The sequence below is a fragment of the Erinaceus europaeus genome, chromosome 17 (assembly GCF_950295315.1).
Source record: "Erinaceus europaeus chromosome 17, mEriEur2.1, whole genome shotgun sequence".
Lineage (NCBI taxonomy): Eukaryota > Metazoa > Chordata > Mammalia > Eulipotyphla > Erinaceidae > Erinaceus > Erinaceus europaeus.
The window spans coordinates 11,525,707-11,541,094 of record NC_080178.1 but is presented as its reverse complement, the minus strand read 5'-3'; the positions used below and the strand labels follow the sequence as shown (position 1 = coordinate 11,541,094).

Sequence of the window (15,388 nt, the reverse complement as noted above, 5' to 3'; positions counted from 1 at the left end):
CAGGCCCGGACAGGGAGGGGTTACCAGGCGGCCCGGCCCCCCCCTCCCGCGCTTCCTGGCGGCTCCGCGTCCGGCGCCTGTTTGTGCCCAGGCGCTGGGGCCCCAGACGGCCCCGCCACCCCACCCCGGGGAGCCGAGAGCCGCCCCGGGAGAGTCTGCGGCCCCGGCGGGCCCCGGAGAGCGCGGCCCCTGCCCCACAGCGCCCCCTCCAGGCCCTTTTCCCGCGCCCGACAGCGCCGCCGAGGGGTGGCACGGCACCCTTGAGCGCACCCAGGGGTGCTCCCCCTTCCCCTTCCCCTTCCCCTCGCGCTGGCCATGCCCCCCGCGACTTAGACGCCCCTGCCGCCGCGGTGCTCGGAGCCAGCGGGGGCCGGATGGACGGGGCCGGGGGGCCCGGTGAGTACGGGGCGGGGCGGGTGGCGTGCCCGCTGGGGGCGCTGCGCTGCCCGGCGGCCGTCTGGGGGCGCCCCCGCGTGCACCCCGAAACCCGCGGACCCTGAGCATCCTCCGCTGCCCCCCAGGTCGCTCTCTAGTTCCTGGGGTCGCGCTTCCTGTCATACCTGACTTCCCCGACGGCAGCCCACCTGGTTGCTCGGGACCCCTTGATGGTCCCCTCCCGCCCCCTCCCACCCTTCTGTCGCTCTTTTTCTGGCGTTTCAGATCTTTTTATTATTATTTTTAATTCACTTTTGATCCTCCCTGCTACCCTGGCCCCACACTGTCACTCTGCTCTCCACGACACCCCTGTCCCGTCACTCTCGTCCCTTCAGAATGACTGTGTCTCCGCGTCTCTCCCAGTGGGTGTCACCTGGCTGGCTCTGCCTTCCCGGGACGGAGCTGGCTGTGGGGGGTGGGGGGGACCGTGTCCTCCCTCCCCAGTCCCGCACCTCCTGCGGTTCCCACCTCGGCAGTACTCCAGATTCCCCCCTGGTACTCCGTGGTACTCCCTGTCTGTGCGGAGGCCGGGACAGCAGCAGGAAGGGAGTTCTGCCAGGCCTGCCCTGCCAGGAGATCTCTCTCTCTCTCTCTCTCTCTCTGCCACCAGCCTCCTCTCTGGGCGAGCCTCCAAGCCCCGGGCTGCTGGGGTGGGGGGCGGTCCTGCTGCAACTGGGGGTGGATGAGGGCTGGGAGGGGGAGACAATCCCTTCAAGCCTTCCCAGGGGGTCCGCTGATTGCTTTTTGCCCCCCCCCCCAACCTCCACCGCAGGTGAGGGCCCTGCTCAGGAGGCCCTGCAGTCCCTGAGCCGGCGGCTGAAGGTGCAGGAGGAGGAGATGGAGCTGGTCAAGGCAGCCCTGGCTGAAGCCCTTCGCCTGTTGCGGCTCCAGGCGGCCCCTACTTCCCTGCAGGGCTCAGGCGCACCTGCTCCCACTAGGGATAGGTACTCAACGCCGACACGTCCTCTTCTTCCTTCTCTTCCTCCTCCTACTCTTCCCCTTCCCTCCCTGGGGACCTCAGAGGGCAGGAAAGTGATTTACAGTCTCTCCCCGCAGCCTGGCAGCCCCCCCAGGGCTGCCCCCCACCTGCAGCCCTGTCATGGTGAGCCGAGGCACCCAGACGGAGGAGACCCAGGTGGAGATGGAGCCATCCCCTGGACCCCCTGGCCTGAGCAATGGGCCTCCGGCTCTTCACGGGGGCAGTGAAGAGCCTGGCGGGACCCAGTCTGAAGGAGGGGGCAGCAGCAGCAGTGGCACAGGCTCCCCAGGCCCCCCAGGAGCCCTCAGGCTGGTGCAGCCCCCACAGCGAGCTGCTGACACGTGAGCATGGGGGTGGGGGGAAGTGGGAGGAACTGGGAGAACTGACAGAGGGAGTGAATGACCTGGCTGTGTTCCTCCAGGCCTTGGAGAAATTCTTCCTCCTCTTCCTCATCCCCCTCGGACCGCCCTCGGCAGAAGCTCTCCAGGAAGGCAGCTTCCTCAGCCAACCTGTTGATGCGGTCAGGGAGCACGGAGAGGTGGGTGAGGCCTCTCCTCCCTCCTCTACCGGCTCACCCCACCCTGCCCCAGGCTCAGGCTCCTGACTTTCCACCTCACTCCCCTGGGTGGGTGGGGGTGTGGGGGGAACCTCATTGCCCAACAGGAAGAAAGGAACAAGTATTCCTAGGGTGCCTGCTGTGTACCGGCCACTGTGCTAAGCCCTCTGCCTCCTCCATCTCATTCAGTCCCTAAGACATGCTTGGGGAGTAGGTGCACATGTCATGCTGTTCATTGTCCAGGTGAGGAAGCAGGCTCAGGGAGGGTAAGTCGGTAAGTCGTTTGCCTGGGTGCACACAGCTAGAGGCAGGATTTCCTCCTGACTTCCTGACAACAGTTGTCTGACCCTTTGTATCATACCTTCCAGGCTTCCAAGAGACTTCTTCAAAAATTCCCATGACTTTCATGACTGACTGTCTTTATAGACTTTCAGTTCCCTTCTCCACTCCCTTCAGTCTGCCAGCTTGCCCTCTAGAGATTACTGGGAATTCCAAGGCTAAGTACAAGGACAGTTGTCCCCAGGACACCTGAACTTCCTTTCTTATCTTTTATTAATGTATTACTTATTGGATAGAGACAGAAATAAATGGAGAGGGAAGGGAGAGACAGTGAGGGGGAGAGAGAGGGAGACACCTGCAGCACTGCTTGATGCTCGTGAAGCTTTCCCCTCTGCCGATGGAAACCAGGGGCTTGAACCCTGGTCCTTCAGTATTGTAACGTGCTTTCACCCAGGTGAACCACTACTCTATCTATCTGTCTGTCTGCTTTCTTTCTCTCTTTTTTCTTTATTATCTTTGTTAACTTGTTGGATACAGTCAAAAATCAAGAGGGAAGAGGGAGATAGAGAGGAAGAGAGACAGAGAGACACCTGCAGCCCTGCTTCACCCCTCACAAAGCTTTCCCCCTGCAGGTGGGGACCGGGGGGGCATTGTAACGTGTGTACTCAACCAGTTGCGCCACAGCCTGGCCCCTTCTAGTTATTTTTCATTCTATTTAATTTTTTTTATTATCTTAATTTACTAGATAGAGATAACCAGAAATTGAGAGGGAAGGAGGTGATAGAGAAGGAGAGAGAGGGGCCTGGTGGTGGCGCACCTGGCTGAGTGCACACATTACAATGTGCAAGGACCCAGGTTCAAGCCCCCAGTCCTCACCTGCATGGGGGAAAGCTTCACAAGTGGTGAAGCAGGGTTGCAGGTGTCTCTCTGTCTCTCTCCCTCTCTATCTCCCCCTTCCCTCTAGATTTCTGGCTGTCTCTATCCAGTAAGTAACTGTAATAAAAATTTTTTTAAAAAAAGAGAGAGGGAGAGACACAAACACCTGCAACACTGCTTCACCATTCATGAAGCTTTTCCTCTGCAGATGGGGACTGGGGGCTTGAACCTTGGTCCTTATACATTGTAACATGGGCGCTCTACCAGGCGCGCCACCACCTGGTCCCCATGGTCCACTTTACAGATGGGGACATGCAAAGCTCAGGCATAGTTTGCTGACCTGGAAGAAAGGCTCCCCCAACCCCTGTCACCCCCTCTCACACACACACACACACACACACACTGCCTCTTACAAGTTTGCTAGGCTCGTGCTATAGACTCAGTCCCTTTGCCTTGGAATTCTCACCTCTTCATTGGTACCAGAAGCCCCCAATCCCTGCGCTTTTCTCTTTACTCAACAGCCGTGGGGGGAAAGAACCCCTCTCCAGCCCCGGAGGCCCTGGATCTCGAAGGAGCAATTACAATTTGGGTATGTTGCTGAGGATTGTGTCAGGTGATGGAGTTAGGGTTGGAGCTACTGTCTCAGAAAATATGGTGGGGGCAGGGAGGAGACCTTTGAGGTCTGGTGGGTACAGTTCTGCTCCTTCTCAGAGCTGCAGGGTGATGGCTGACACACTCCCCCCCCTTCTCTGTAGAAGGCATCTCAGTGAAGATGTTCCTTCGAGGCCGCCCCATTACCATGTACATCCCATCCGGCATCCGCAGCCTTGAGGAGCTGCCCAGCGGCCCACCCCCGGAGACCCTCAGCCTTGACTGGGTGTATCCTGCCCCTTCTACTCCCACAGAACACATTTTCCTCTCTTGGGCCCCTCCTCCCCTTTCCTTCTGGTCTCTTCCTGGGTCTGCAGGGACAGGGAGCCCTCTGAACCCTTCCTTTCTGTCCCTCTGCCCAGGGCAGTACCAGTCAGACCCTCCTCCCCTCTTCTTCATCCTCTCCCTGGTCTGACTCTTTCCTTGACGGCGACCTGCGTTCCAGTTACGGGTACCGGGGTCGTGACTCCCGCTCTAACCTCTTTGTGCTGCGCTCTGGGGAGGTGGTCTACTTCATCGCCTGTGTGGTGGTGCTGTACCGGCCCGGAGGAGGACCCGGAGGCCCTGGAGGTGGTGGCCAGAGACATTACCGGGGGCACACAGACTGCGTTCGATGGTGAGGAGCCTGCAGGGGTGGCTAGGAGTAGGCAGTTCTGGGCACAAGGAGGGGGATGAAGGGCTGGAGGGGATGGAGCTCAGGAGAAATGAGTTACCTTGCAGCACTCACTGCAGGAGTAGTGAAAGTGGCCTGGGTGCTTTTGTTTTGTTTTGCTTTGCTTTTGTTTTTGTTTTTAATAGCTGCTGGGGCTTTTTGCACCTGTAGCATTCCACTGCCCTGGTGGATTCTTCTCCACTCCAATAGAAGACAGAAACAGAGGAGGGGAGGGAGAGAGGAAAGACAGCACGGCATCTCTCTGCCACTCGTGAAGCTTTCCCCGTGCATGGTGTCCCCAAGTGGTGGCCGGGGACTTGAACCCTGGTCCCCACACTTGGCATAGTGTAGGCTGTACTGGGTAATCATCTCCCAGCCCCAAGATTTATTTACTTGTATGAAGGAGAGGGATCACAGCATTTCTCAACTCAGGCATATATGGTGCAGGGGTTCAAACCTAAAGCTTCATGCAGGTAAATCTGTGCTTTATCTCAGTAGCCTGGGTGGATATATATATATATATATATATATAGTTTATTGGATAGAGACAGAGAGAAATTGAGATGAAGGGGGAGAGAGAGAGAGAGACTACTATTTTACCATCACCACTTGTGTAATTCTCCTCTTGGACATGGGGCCGGGGGCTTGAATCCTAATCCTTGTGCATAATAGCATGTGCTCTCAACCAAGTGCACTACTGCCTGGTTCTTTCTTTTGGGGGGGGGCGGTGATGCAACCAGGGCTTTGTGTATGATCAGTCTCACTTTCCTGGGTTTTTTAAATCAGTATATTCCAAGAGGGGGCAGGCAGGCCAGTGTGGCCATGATCTCTATTACAATAGTACTTTTTTTTTTTTTTTTTACCAGAGCACTGCTCAGCGCTGGCTTATGGTGGGGTGCGGGGGATTGAACCTGGAACTTTGGAGCCTCAGGCATTAGAGTCTCTTTGCATAACCATTATGTTATTTACTCTCTGCCCCATAGTTTTTTTTTGTTTTTTTTTTTTGCCTCCTGGGTTATTGCTGGGGCTTGGTGCCTGCACTACGAATCCACTGCTCCTGGTGGCCGTTTTTCCTATTTTTTTAAAGTTTTAAAAAAAATATTTATTATTATTTTTAATATTTATCTTTATTTATTCCCTTTTGTTGTCCTTGTTGTTTTATTGTTGTTATTATTGATGTCATCGTTGTTGGATAGGACAGAGAGAAATGGAGAGAGGAGGGGAAGACAGAGAGGGGGAGAGAAAGACAGATACCTGCAGAGCTGCTTCACCGCTTGCGACTCCCCTGCAGGTGGGGAGCCCGGGCCTCAAACCGGGATCCTTCCTCTGGTCCTTGTGCTTTGCGCCACGTGCGCTTAACCCACTGCGCTACCGCCCGACTGACTCCCAAGTTTTGTTTTGTTTTGTTTTTTAAATTTATTTCCCCTTTTGTTGTCCTTGTTGTTTTTCATTGTTGTAGTTATTGTTGTTGTTGATAATTGTTGTTAGATAGGACAGAGACAAATGGAAAGAAGAGGGGAAGAAAGAAGGGGGAGAGAAAGACAGACACCTGCAGACCTGCTTCACCACTTGTGAAGCGACTGACTCCCCTGCAGATGGGGAGCCGGGGGCTCCAACCGGGATCCTTACGCCTGTCCTTGTGCTTCTCGCTTAACCCGCTGCGCTACCGCCTGACTCCCCATTTCTCCCATTTTTGTTGCCCTTGTTTTTATTGCTGTTGTTATTGTTGGATAGAACAGAGAGAAGTCAAGAGAGGAGGGGAAGATAAAGAGGGGGAGAGGAAGATAAACACTTCACCGCTTGTGAAGTGACCCCCTGCAGGTGGGAAGCTGGGGGCTCAAACCAGATTCCTTGGACTTTGTGCCATGTGCACTTAACCTGTTGCACTACCGCCCAGCCCCTACAATAGTACTTTTAGAAGAAATATTTTACTTAAAAAAAAAATATTTATTTATTCCCTTTTGTTGTCCTTGTTGTTTTTATTGTTGTAGTTATTATTGTTGTTGTTGATGTCATTGTTGTTGGATAGGACAGAGAGAAATGGAGAGAGGAGGGGAAGACAGAGAGGGGGAGAGAAAGATAGACACCTGCAAACCTGCTTCACCGCCTGTGAAGCGACTCCCTTGCAGATGGGGAGCCGGGGGCTCGAATCGGGATCCTTACGCAGGTCCTTGCGCTTAACCTGCTGTGCTACAGCCCGACTCCCGCTTGTTTTTATTTTAATGAGAGACATAGAAAGACCAGAGCCATGCTCAGCTCTGGCTGATGGTGGTGCTGAGGATTCAAGCTGAGCCCTCAGAGCCTCGGGTATAAAAGCCCTTTACAAAACCATTATGCTATCTCTCCAGCCCATGAGTGGCAATACAGGTGCCCCACCTGGTGAGCTATCTCCCTAGCTCTGGGTGATCTTTGGGTGGTCTTGAGAAGTCGACCCCCTTCCCTAGAATGTCTCCTCCCCTCCCCACTTAGCCTGGCTGTTCACCCTGATGGTGTCCGTGTGGCCTCAGGACAGACAGCCGGAGTGGATAAGGATGGAAAGGTAAGGCCAGCCTGGGCACACACCCACAGATAGGATGCCATTCCAGCCCCGCTCCCCTTCACTCCAGCCATGACCCCGTCTCTCCCTCCAGCCCTTGCAGCCTGTGGTTCATGTCTGGGACTCGGAGACACTGCTGAAACTACAAGAGATCGGACTGGGGGCTTTCGAGCGGGGTGTGGGGGCCTTGGCCTTTTCCATTATGGTAAGCTGGCCCCCAACAACCCCTCCACCCCTGTTCCTCCATCTTCCTTGTTCAGGAACCTATCTTCTTGCATTTCTTTCTTTTTAAAAAATATTTATTAAATTATAATATTATAATATTTGTTGCCCTTGTTTTTATTGTTGTTGTAGTTATTGTTGTTGATGTCATCGTTGTTGGATAGGACAGAGAGAAATGGGGGGGAAAGACAGAGACAGGGAGAGAAAGATAGACACCTGCAGACCTGCTGCACCGCTTGTGAAGCGACTCCCCTGCAGGTGGGGAGCCGGGGGCTTGAACCGGGATCCTTAGGCTGGTCCTTGCGCTTTGCACCACATGTGCTTAGCCCACTGCGCTACCGCCCAACTCCCCTTGCATTTATTTCTATTTTTAAAAAGATTTTGTTTATTAAAAAAAAATTTTATTATCCTTTTTCTTTTTCTTTTTCTTTTTTACCGGAGCACTGCTCAGCTCTGACTTATGGTGGTGCAGGGGATTGAACGTGGGATTTGGAGCCTCAGGCATGATAGTATCTTTGTTTTATTGTTGTTGTTATTGATGCTGTTGTTGGATAGGTCAGAGAGAAATGGAGAGTGGAGGGGAGGACAGAGGGGGGAGAAAAAGACAGACACCTGCAGACCTGCTTCACCACCTGTGAAGTGACTCTACCCTGCAGGTGATCCTTGTGCTTTGCGCCATGTGCACTTAACCCGCTGCACTACCGCCCCGACTCCCAAGAATAACTGTATAAACTTCCTGCTATCTCCCTCAGCCAATCTATATTTATTTATTGGATAGAGACCACCAGAAATTGAGAGAATGGGGGAGAGGGAGGGAGAAAGACAGAGAGACACGTGCAGTCCTGCTTTACCACTTGTGAAGCTTACCCCCTGTAGGTGGGGACCGGGAGCTTGAACTCAGGTCCTTGAGTATTGTGTTATATGCGCTCAAGCAAGTATGCCACCACCCAGTCCCTATTTATTTTCATGAGATACAAAGATCAACCAGAGCACTGCTCAGCTCTGGTTTATGGTGGTGCTTAGGGATTGAACCTGGGACCTTCAGTGCCTCAGGCATGAAAGGCTTTTTGCATCACCATTATGCTCTCTCCTCAGCCCCCTTTGTGCATTTCATCAGGTGTCCTCAGAAGTCCTGGCTCTCCTGAACCCTGCTTGGCCTTCCTCCTGAGAAAGGGACATGTGTCCATTTCTCTTGCCCTCGCAGTCTCTGATGGCACCCCTTTGCCTAATGACTGTGCACCCCCAGACCTCCAGACCTTACTTCACCGCTCTGATGTGTCTGTCCCCTGTCCTCAGGATCAAGGTGCTTTTCTCTGCGTGGTGGATGATTCCAATGAGCACATGCTGTCGGTGTGGGACTGTAACCGGGGCACAAAGCTGGCAGAGATCAAGGTAATAGGTCCAGATGGCCTGCAGCGGGTCCCTGAGGTTGGAGAGCTAGGAGTGGGGGCCAGCAGAGTACCCCAGACAACTCACCCCTCCATTAACTTCCTTTTGCCCTGGAATGAGCCTCCTAGCTCCTCTGAGGGGGTGAGTATTCAGTGAATTTTGGGATCCAGTACCTCTGGCCTCAGGTGTGAAGTGTGTGGTGGACTAAGGGGATGGCGTGTGAGTTGAGTGATGGGTAGTGGTGCTCTTAGGGACCAGGGTCTCCCAGCGAGGTCCTGGGGTTTCTGGACTTCTTGGAATCAGCTGTCAGCACACAAACCATAGAGTAGGGGCTGGGGGTGGCTGACTCTCCCTCCCCCCTCCCCTCTCCCCTCTCCCCTCAGAGTACCAATGACTCAGTCCTGGCTGTTGGCTTCAGCCCCCGTGACAGCAGCTGCATTGTCACCAGTGGGAAATCTCACGTTCACTTCTGGAACTGGAGTGGTGCAGCAGGGGCTCTGGCAAATGGGACCCTTACCCGGAAACAGGGTGTCTTTGGGGTGAGGAGTGGGTGGCAGCTGGGGTAAGGGTGGGGGAGGGTAATATGGATATGAAACTGGGGACTGAAGACCCTGAGTGATCCAACCACTCACCGTGTGGTGACTTAGTGACTTAAAAAACAATTATCTTAAAACTATTTTAAAAACTTTAAAAATATTTTTGTTTATTTATTAATGAGAAAGATAGGAGAGAGAGCAAGAACCAGACATCCTTCTGGTACATGTGCTGCTGGGATTGAACTCAGGACCTCATGCTTGAGAGTCCGACGCTTTATCCGCAGCACCACCTCCCGGACCACAAAACTATGTAAAACTTAAAAAAAAATTTTATTTATTCCCTTTTTGTTGCCCTTGTTGTTTTATTGTTGTCGTTATTATTGTTGTTATTGATGTAGTCCTTGTTGGACAAGACAGAGAGAAATGGAGAGAGGAGGGGAAGACAGAGGGGGAGAGAAAGACAGACACCTGCAGACCTGCTTCACCGCCTGTGAAGTGACTCCCCTGCAGGTGGGGAACCAGGGGCTCGAAACGAGATACTTAAGCCGGTCCTTGTGCTTTGCACCACATGCGCTTAACCCGCTGCGATACCACCCAACTCCCTAAAAAAATTCTTTTTCAGGTCATTGCAGACAAGTTACTTTTTTTTAGAAAAAAAAAAGATTTTATTTATTTATTAATGAGTAAGATAGGAGGAGAGAGAAAACCAGATATCACTGTGGTACATGTGCTTCCGGAAATTGAACTCAGTGACCTCATGCTTGAAAGTCCAATGCTTTATCAACTGCACCACCTCCCGGACCACTAATATTTTATTTTGAGCGAGATAAAGAAAGAAACGCTAGAGCACTGCTTAGCTCTGGCTTGTGGTGGGGCTAGGGATTGAACTTGGGACTTCAGAGCCTTAGGCATAAAAGTCTTTTTGCATCACCACTATGTTTTCTCCCCATCACTACCCTCCCCCTTTGATCTCTGTTCTACGCTGGTCTTTCCCTTTAGAAGTACAAGAAACCCAAGTTCATCCCTTGTTTCGTGTTCCTCCCGGACGGAGACATTCTCACGGGGGACTCCGAGGGGAACATTCTCACCTGGGGGCGGGGGCCTTCGGACTGCAGAACCCCAGGCAGGGGTGGTGCCAAAGGTATGTGACGGGGAGCAGCAGGGTGGCAGGGAGAAATTTAGAACCCCCAAAGGGTTTGTAAGCTTCTTACTTTAAAAATTTTTTTTTTAATCTTTATTTATTAGATAGAGACAGCCAAAAATGGAGAGGGAAGGAGGTAACAGAGGAGGAGAAAGATAAGAGAGACACTTGCAGCCCTGCTTCACCACTTGTGAAGCTTTCCCCCTGCAGGTGGGGGCCAGGGGCTTGTGCATTGTAGCATGTGCAGTCAACCAAGCATGCCACCACTCGACCCCAGCTTTTAATTTTTATTATTATTGTTTTTTAAGAATTATTTTTAAAGTATTTAATTAATTTTTTTAATTATCTTTATTTATTGGATAGAGATAGCTAGAAATCGAGAGGGAAGGGGGAGATAGAGAGGGAGAGAGACACCTGCAGTCCTGCTTCACTTTTTATGAAGTTTTCGCCCTGCAGGTGGGGACCGGGGGCTTGAACCTGGATCCTTGCACACTGTAACGTGTGCTCAACCAGGTGCGCCATTACCTGGCCCCTAAAAGTATTTTATTTATTTTAATGAGAGATACAGAGAGAAGAAAGGTAGATGAAAAGAGAGCCCAGAGCCCTGCTCAACTTTTGCTTAAGGTGGTATTGAGGATTGAACCTGGGACCTCAGAGCCTTGAAAATCTTTTGCAGAATCATTATGCTGTCTCCCCTAGCCCTATTAATTATTTTATTTTATTTATTCTTCTTTAATTTTTTGCCTCCAGGGTTATTGATGGGGCTCACTGCCTATACTACGAATCCACTGCTCCCAGAGGCCATTTTTTTCTCATTTTGTTGCCCTTTTTGTTTATCATTGTTCTTGTTATTATTGTTGTTGTTATTGATGTCATTGTTGTTGGATAGGACAGAGAGAAATGGAGAGAGGAGGGGAAGACAGAGAGGGGGAGACAAAGATAGGACACCTGCAGACCTGCCTCATCGCCTGTGAAGTCACCCCTGGCAGGTGGGGGAGCCGGGGGCTCGAACTGGGATCCTTACGCAGGTCCTTGCGCTTTGCGCCACGTGTGCTTAACCCACTGCGCTACCGCTGGGCCCCTTATTTTATTTATTTTTTGTCAGAGCACTGCTCAGCTCTGGTTTATGGTGGTATGGGGGATTGAATCTGGGACTTGGAGCCAAGAGAGGCATGAGAGTCTCTTAGCATAACCATTATGCTACATACCCCTGCCCTTTAATTATTATTTTAATATTTTTATTTATTACTGGATAGAGACAGAGAGAAATTGAGAGGGGAAGGGGAGATAGAGAGAGACAGACACCTGCAGCCCTGCTTCACCACTCCTGAAGCTTTCCCTCTGCCATTGAGGACCAGGGGCTTGAACCTGGGTCCTTGCACACTGTAATGGGAGCATTTAATCAGGTGCGCCACAAGTTGGCCCCCTAATTATTATTATTATTTAAAATATTTATTTTATTTATTTATTCCCTTTTGTTGCCCCTGATGTTTCATTGTTGTAGTTATTATTGTTGTTATTGATGTCATGTCATCGTTGTTGGATAGGACAGAGAGAAATGGAGAGAGAGGGGAAGATAGAGAGGGGGAGAGAAAGATAGACACCTGCAGACCTTCTTCACCGCCTGTGAAGCGACTCCCCTGCATGTGGGGAGCTGGGGGCTCGAACTGGGATCCATATGCCAGTCCTTGCGCTTTGCACCACCTGTTCTTAACCTGCTGTGCTATCGCCCAATTCCATATTATTATTATTATTATCATCATCATCATTATTATTTTTAATGCCAGGGTTATCACTGGGGCTTGGTGTCTGCCCAGTTACTCTACTCCTTCTGGTGGCCTTTCCCTCTCCCTTTTTTTTTTTTTTTTTATGACAGAGATAGAGGGGGTCGGGCAGTAGTGCAGTGGTTTAAGCGCAGGTGGCGCTAAGCACAAGGACCCATGCACAGATCCAGGTTCGAGCTCCTGGCTCCCCATCTTCAAGGGAGTCGCTTCACAGGTGGTGAAGCAGGTCTTCAGGTGTCTGTCTTTCTCTCCCCCTCTGTCTTCCCCTCCTCTCTCCATTTCTCTCTGTCCTATCGAAAAACAATTACAACTACAATAATAAAACAACAAGGGAAAGTAAATAATAAAAAAAAATTAAAAAAAACAGAGACAGAGAGAAAGAGAGAGGGAGAGGGAAAGAGAGACACTTGCAGGACTGCTGCACTGCTCCTGAAGCTTCCCCCCTGCAGGTGGGGAACAGGGACTTGAACTTGGTTCTTGTGCATGGTAATAGGTGTGTTTTACTAAGTTCAGCACGGCCCAGTGCTGTTCATTCTTTGGGCATCCTGGTGTGAGCCTCTGAGGGGTGATGCTGGAAGGATAGCAGGGAGCATGACGAAGGGGAAAAGGCTAGGGCTTTGGAGTCCTTCAGATCCTGGGTTCAAATTTCAGTTTTGCCACTAGCTGTCAAGTCTTTAGGAAGTTCCCTGGCTTCCTGGAGTCTTGGCTGTCCAGTGTGGAATGGACTGATGCATAGTCAAAGATCAAATACTGTATTCAGTAGTTACACCACCGCTGAGTCTACTTTTAAAAAAATTTTTATTTCATTTATTTATTCATTAGAGACAGAAATTGAGAAGGAAGGGGAAGATAGGGAGACAGAAAGAGAGACACCTATAGCAGTGCTTCGCCTCTTGAAAAGTTTTCTCCCCTGCAAACAAGGACCAGGGCTTGAACCCCTGGTCCTTGTACATGGTAACATATGCACTCAATATGGCCCACCCCCACTGTACTCTATCTTGAGGGCCTCAGTTGCCCCTGCTCCCCACTTCCCTGCACCCCAGAAGGGTGACTCACTCAGGACTTTGCCGACAGAGACCTACAGTATCGTGGCCCAGGCCCATGCTCACGAAGGGTCCATCTTTGCCCTGTGTCTGCGTCGGGATGGGACGGTGCTGAGTGGTGGAGGGCGGGACCGCAGGCTGGTCCAGTGGGGACCTTCCCAGCTGGGATCCGGGTTGGTGGCCCTCCAGGAGGCTGAGGTAAAGGGCTGGGGTCTAGGGAGGAAGGGGAGTTGGGAGAGAGGAAGGAGGAGGATGAATGACTCCCGACTTCCTGTCTCCACTCTGCAGATCCCTGAACACTTTGGGGCAGTGCGGGCCATTGCAGAGGGGCCGGGCTCTGAGCTGCTGGTGGGCACTACAAAGAACGCGCTGCTGCGGGGAGACCTGGCTCAGGGCTTCTCCCCAGTGATCCAGGTGGGGGGGGGGCAAAGCTGCAGGTGGGGTGGGGCTGGAGATGGGGACGTGCCATGGTGATGGCCTCTGCTTTGCCTCAGGGCCACACGGATGAGCTCTGGGGACTCTGCACGCACCCCTTCCGGAACTGCTTCCTCACCTGCGGCCACGACCGGCAGCTCTGCCTGTGGGATGGGGAGGGCCATGCGTTGGCCTGGAGCATCGACCTCAAGGTAGAGCCCCAGGGCCCCTGACTCTGGTGGCTTCCACACTCTCTCTCTCTCTCCTCAACATGCCCCTCTGTCTGCTGCCCTGAAGCAAGACAGTTTGTCCTGGCAAGTACTGACTACTAAAACCTTCCTTCTTCAATCAATGTCCTAGTCCCCGTCTGTCTCTGCCGCTCCCACCCCTCCTTTTGATCCAACCTCTGGTGGTTAATTTCCAACCCACCTGGGGGCTTGTTCTCCTTGTTAAGTATTTTCAGTTATCACCGGCTCTTCCCACCCCCTTGTGGTCCTAGGGACAGTGCCTCCATCCAGCCCAGACGACTATCCCTCCCTCCCATCTCCTCCTTGAAGAAAGGAGCCTTTGAAGTCAGCACCAAAATGATAGGCTATCTCTTGTCTTGATTCTCCTCACCAACAAGGCTTCTCCTTCCCCTCCATCCTCTTTTTCTTTTTTTTTTTTTCATTTCTGATTTTTTTTGTATTCATTTTTTTTATAATTTATTTCTTTATTGGGGACTTAATGTTTTACATTCAACAGTAAGTACAATAGTTTGTACATGCATAACATTCCCCAGATTCCCATTTAACAATACAACCCCCACTATGTCATTCATCATCTTTCATGGACCTGTACTCTCCTCACCCACCCACCCCAGAGTCTTTTACTTTGGTGCGATACTCCAATTCCATTTCAGGTTCTACTTGTGTTTTCTTTTTTTTTTTAAATTTATTTCTTTATTGGGGAATTAATGTTTTACATTCAACAATAAATACAATAGTTTGTACATGCATAACATTCCCCAGATTCCCATTTAACAATACAACCCCCACTATGTCATTTATCATCCTTCATGGACCTGTATTCTCCCCACCCACCCACCCCAGAGTCTTTTACTTGGGTGCAATACGCCAATTCCATTTCAGGTTCTACTTGTGTTTTCTTTTCTGATCTTGTTTTTCGACTTCTGCCTGAGAGTGAGATCATCCCATATTCATCCTTCTGTTTCTGACTTATTTCACTCAACATGATTTTTTCAAGGTCCATCCAAGATCGGCTGAAAACGGTGAAGTCACCATTTTTTACAGCTGAGTAGTATTCCATTGTGTATATAGAACACAACTTGCTCAGCCACTCATCTGTTGTTGGACACCTGGGTTGCTTCCAGGTTTTGGCTATTACAAATTGTGCTGCCAAGAACATATGTGTACACAGATCTTTTTGGATGGATGTGTTGGGTTCCTTAGGATATATCCCCAGGAGAGGAATTGCAGGGTCATAGGGTAGGTCCATTTCTAGCCTTCTGAGAGTTCTCCAGACTGTTCTCCACAGAGGTTGGACCAATTGACATTCCCACCAGCAGTGCAGGAGGGTTCCTTTGACCCCACACCCTCTCCAGCTTTTGCTGCTGTTACCTTTTCTGATGTATGACATTCTCACAGGAGTGAAGTGATATCTCATTGTTGTCTTGATTTGCATTTCTCTGACAATCAGAGGCTTGGAGCATTTTTTTCATGTGTTTCTCAGCCTTTTGGATCTCTTCTGTGGTGAATATTCTGTCCAAGTCCTCCCCCCATTTTTGGATGGGGTTATTTGTTGTCTTGTTGTTGAGTCTGGCAAGCTCTTTATATATGTTGGTTATTAAACTCTTAACTGATGTATGGCATGTAAAGATCTTCTCCCATTCTGTG

General features: G+C 51.1%; 1 protein-coding gene across 5 annotated transcripts in view; it reads left to right on the top strand.

Moving 5' to 3' along the window:
• The first annotated feature begins 10 nt into the window (after nucleotides 1-10).
• EML3 (EMAP like 3) overlaps nucleotides 11-15,388 on the top strand; it is a 28,254-nt gene continuing 12,876 nt past the window's right edge. For 2 of the 5 annotated variants that reach the window (XM_060176335.1, XM_060176332.1), the window contains exons 1-15: nucleotides 12-396; nucleotides 1,208-1,379; nucleotides 1,492-1,755; nucleotides 1,836-1,952; nucleotides 3,647-3,714; nucleotides 3,881-4,004; nucleotides 4,222-4,392; nucleotides 6,898-6,967; nucleotides 7,059-7,169; nucleotides 8,483-8,578; nucleotides 8,959-9,114; nucleotides 10,111-10,252; nucleotides 13,111-13,277; nucleotides 13,368-13,493; nucleotides 13,574-13,705. In XM_060176335.1, the coding sequence (XP_060032318.1) occupies nucleotides 375-396; nucleotides 1,208-1,379; nucleotides 1,492-1,755; nucleotides 1,836-1,952; nucleotides 3,647-3,714; nucleotides 3,881-4,004; nucleotides 4,222-4,392; nucleotides 6,898-6,967; nucleotides 7,059-7,169; nucleotides 8,483-8,578; nucleotides 8,959-9,114; nucleotides 10,111-10,252; nucleotides 13,111-13,277; nucleotides 13,368-13,493; nucleotides 13,574-13,705 (1,938 nt within the window). In that variant the 5' untranslated portion in view covers nucleotides 12-374. Of the gene's footprint in view, nucleotides 397-1,207; nucleotides 1,380-1,491; nucleotides 1,768-1,835; nucleotides 1,953-3,646; nucleotides 3,715-3,880; nucleotides 4,005-4,221; nucleotides 4,393-6,897; nucleotides 6,968-7,058; nucleotides 7,170-8,482; nucleotides 8,579-8,958; nucleotides 9,115-10,110; nucleotides 10,253-13,110; nucleotides 13,278-13,367; nucleotides 13,494-13,573; nucleotides 13,706-15,388 lie in introns of those variants that run through there. The other 3 variants (XM_060176334.1, XM_060176333.1, XM_060176336.1) reach the window with 3 other exon arrangements.